This window comes from Phoxinus phoxinus (genome assembly GCF_949152265.1).
Source record: "Phoxinus phoxinus genome assembly, chromosome: 20".
Taxonomy (NCBI): domain Eukaryota; kingdom Metazoa; phylum Chordata; class Actinopteri; order Cypriniformes; family Leuciscidae; genus Phoxinus; species Phoxinus phoxinus.
Genome location: NC_136895.1, coordinates 11,631,608 through 11,635,301, shown reverse-complemented (window position 1 = coordinate 11,635,301; position 3,694 = coordinate 11,631,608). Strand labels below are relative to the sequence as shown.

Here is a 3,694-nt window from a genome sequence, read left to right as displayed (position 1 = left end):
GGCCTTAGAATTTTTTTTGGGGGGGATGCACTATAGGCCCCTTTGGCGCGGTCTAAGTTTTTGTCCTTAATGGCATTTTTTGCCTTGCATTACTTTTACTTTTATACTTTAAGTAGTTTTAAAATCCAGTACTTTTACTTGAGTAAAAAGCTTGAGTTGATACTTCAACTTCTACAGAAGTCATTTTAAACCCTAGTATCTGTACTTCTACTTGAGTAATGAATGTGAATACTTTTGACACCTCTGTCAGCTGTACAGTCTGAAGCTCAGATGAGGGTGTGATGATGCAGCTGTATTTTCCTGCATCAGTGCGAGTGAGATTGTTGAGTTTGATGGAGAAGTTTCTTTTCTCATACTCATCAGGCAAACTTTCAGTTCTGTTCTTGTAACGCGGATCCTGTAACTGCAGTGAATCTTCACCCTTGACTATATCATGCACATTCTCGCTGCCATTGTGTTTCCAATGAACATCAGTGTCTTGAAGTTTAAGATCATGTTCAGTGGAAGAACACGGCAGGAGAACAGAACCGCCAATAACAGCCTCTACTGTTTCCTGCAGACACACTGAAATAAAAGAAACTTTCAAACACAGTCCGTGGCATGAATTTATCTTTCTGATGTGTCGTTCCGATGCTCACCTTTGTTTATCAGCACCGCAAACACACAGATGAAGCCGCAACTGCAGAAACAGAAAAAAAAGTTCCTTTAACTTCTTTAATTTCAACCAGTACATGATATTAGCAAAAGGCTAGTTTAAGAAGAGCAAGTTCTGCACAGAACCAATCAACAGTGAGGTACATGCCGCTTAGAAATGCTGTCCGACTTGTGATGTCATGCTAACATGTGCTAAAACATTAACATCCAGTCAGGCGAAAGGGCAAACTAAAAGCATGATGACTTGTTTTTTCTTTTGGGCGAGGGCAGGAGATCCTGTCAATCTACATTAAATTGACCAATAGCAAACCCCAATGATCCTGTCTATTTGCAGTGGTTTAACTCGGAAAAGTCTATCGCAACTTCTTCCGTTTCATGCCCATTTAAAACAAACAAACAAACAACCTTTCTAAGAAGTTAGCGAAAATGTCCCAAATTCGAAGGAACACATCATTTCATATTTTTTTAGGTTTAAATTACTAAAATGACATACATATTGCAAAAACTTTAAACAGACTGCAATTACTTTGTTTTATTAAACATAACAAAAGTAAGCAGACGCAGGGCCCTCTTTTAACGATCTGAAACGCAAGTATCAAACGCGATGTTCTCGTCAGGGCCGTAAAAGACAGAGAAGTGACATTGTATGGGGATGGGAGAAACACACCCAAATTAGCTTCAGTTAAACAGACGTATAATAACTTGGGTAAATGTAAGCTAGATTTATGCCTATTTTTTTCACATTGATACAACAATGATTTCCCTCGTGTGTTAATATTTTTCCTTGTAATAATGTATGATTTGCAAAAATGAAAACTGCTGCGTCTGTTTAGATCAGAGAATCAAAGTGTATGCGCGTTGTTCACACGCTACATAATGGACAAGCACACGCCCTAAAATAGCATAACGCGCAACGCGCCACTGTCTTAGACTGGGTTTTTCCTGGTCAGTGGCGGAATTGTTTTCTCAAACTGCAAAATAGCGCCAGGGAACGTTTGCACCGGAACACGCCGCCTCTTTTCGCTGAACCGCCCCCGGGACCGCAAGTTCATTCCCTAATTTACTGATGTGCATCTGCGGAGGGAAAAATCGCAAAATAGGAATGATACATGCGTCGGTGTATAAAGTCAATTGCGCTGGGTGCAAGATAGGGCCCGCAAAGTGATATAAGTCATGTCGTTCATGCTAATCAGAGTTTTAGTGCTAACACAATAAGCAGTGAGCTAGTACACTAGATTTTATGAATTGCTTGGTTTTCATTTTTGTGACTTGACACCCACACTAAAATCTGATTGAACAAAAGTTCAAGCATTTTTAAACATAAATCATGAACAAGGAAATGCTGTTTGTGTAACTTTATAATTAGATATAATATATTGTAACTGGGATTCAGGTTAAAGTTTGCATGATACGGAAGTTGCAATAGTCTTTTCTTCCGTATAAAACTAAATTAGTACATGTTTCCATGCATTTCTCTTAATATTTTATATTGGATGTTGCATCTTTATCATGTAAATGTTGAACTCGTCGCTAAATATGATTTAAATTCTAAATGGTAAATTCTTAAGGGAGCATCTTTACCCATATTACCCTACTGGTGAAAACTTGAATATCTAATGCACTGTAAGATTAGGCTAATCAAATGACTTTCAAATAAAGCTACACTCATGCATCGGAACACAAAAGATTGAAATTCAAAATGCTAATGCTAACTGTTAATGACTGCGGCAAAATAATAGTTGCAGACATTTTCATGCAGATGACCCTGTTATTCATTACTTAACTGTTAATCAATCCATGTTTAATGTAATAATGACATACAAATAATTTTCCTGTTTATTCTGTCTTATATATAGCAAATGAGGAACAAAACAAACCAGGCCAAATGTAAATACGAGCGCATCTAACGTTACATCAAGACTTTTCAAAAGACGGGCATTTCCGGGACACGATACATTTTGTAAATACAGAATTATATAACAAAATCGTAAACATACCAGATAACCATGATGCCCCAGCCCGGTATAATTATGATATATATATATGAATATTTCTGAAATACTAAACTTTTCGACAGGGAAATCGAGACCCGCGACCCGATCGACCTCTTCTTCTGTAAATTTGCCGGTGTCGTGTGCCAATGTAGCTACTTACCCCTGAAAGAAAGTGTGTATCCCCGGTCGCGGGAGCGCGCACGCATTCAGCAGTGAAGGTGGGCCGTTTGTTTGACCAAGGTAAATTAAACTATAACACGTAAATTATTTAAGTTATCGTTTTACTATTGTTGTTTTTTCAATGAGGTTTAGCAAAGACAGCTATCACGTGGCACATCTATCAAAATAATTGCTTTTATTCTATAGCCTAACGATCGGACTAAATTTGCAATGAATTGACAATGTCTGTGAATACACAAAGCGAGTGTAGCTAACGTTACAGATGATGGCCTATCATCAAGTGTTTTATTTTGTGAATAATTCACATCATGTCTAATAACAGCAGTGAATATGGACAAGTTTATTGTTTCCTGACAAAAGTTATAGTGGGATACAGATTTTTTCAGACCGTATTTTCGACCTGACAAAATATGTATCCCCCCCAAAAAAATCTACAGATGATGGCCTATCATCAAGTGTTTAATTTTGTGAATAATTCACATCATGTTTAATAACAGCAGTGAATATGGACAAGTTTATTGTTTCCTGACAAAAGTTATAGTGGGATACAGATTTTTTCAGACTGTTTTTAAACATGTTATAAAACGTATCTCCTCTCCATAATGCACAGATGATGGCCTATCAATGTCTCGACTTCCTGTGGCGCCTGAAGAAAGCAAGGAAAGTACCCCCCCCCCCCCCCCCATTGGTGGTCAAACGCACTCGGGCACGGTTCAAACTGGCTAGTGTGAGTACACCCTTAAAACTGTACACACAAATTGCATGCGCACAAAATAAAAATAATTATTTCTTTTAGATGTGTGTTTATTACGTAAAAATGAAAGATGGAAAGAAAAAAATGTTAATGTAAATTAGAAATAATGTTT

General features: G+C 37.5%; 1 protein-coding gene across 2 annotated transcripts in view; it reads right to left on the bottom strand.

Moving 5' to 3' along the window:
* Positions 1-2,783, bottom strand: part of LOC306987813 (histone lysine acetyltransferase CREBBP-like) — a 34,867-nt gene extending 32,084 nt beyond the window's left edge. For both annotated transcript variants that reach the window (XM_079592395.1, XM_079592394.1), the window contains exons 1-2: positions 2,652-2,783; positions 639-679 (exon numbers count right to left, since the gene is read on the bottom strand). In XM_079592395.1, coding sequence (XP_079448521.1) covers positions 639-679; positions 2,652-2,662 — 52 coding nt within the window. In that variant the 5' untranslated portion in view covers positions 2,663-2,783. The remainder of the gene's footprint in view (positions 1-638; positions 680-2,651) is intronic.
* Positions 2,784-3,694: the final 911 nt, after the last annotated feature.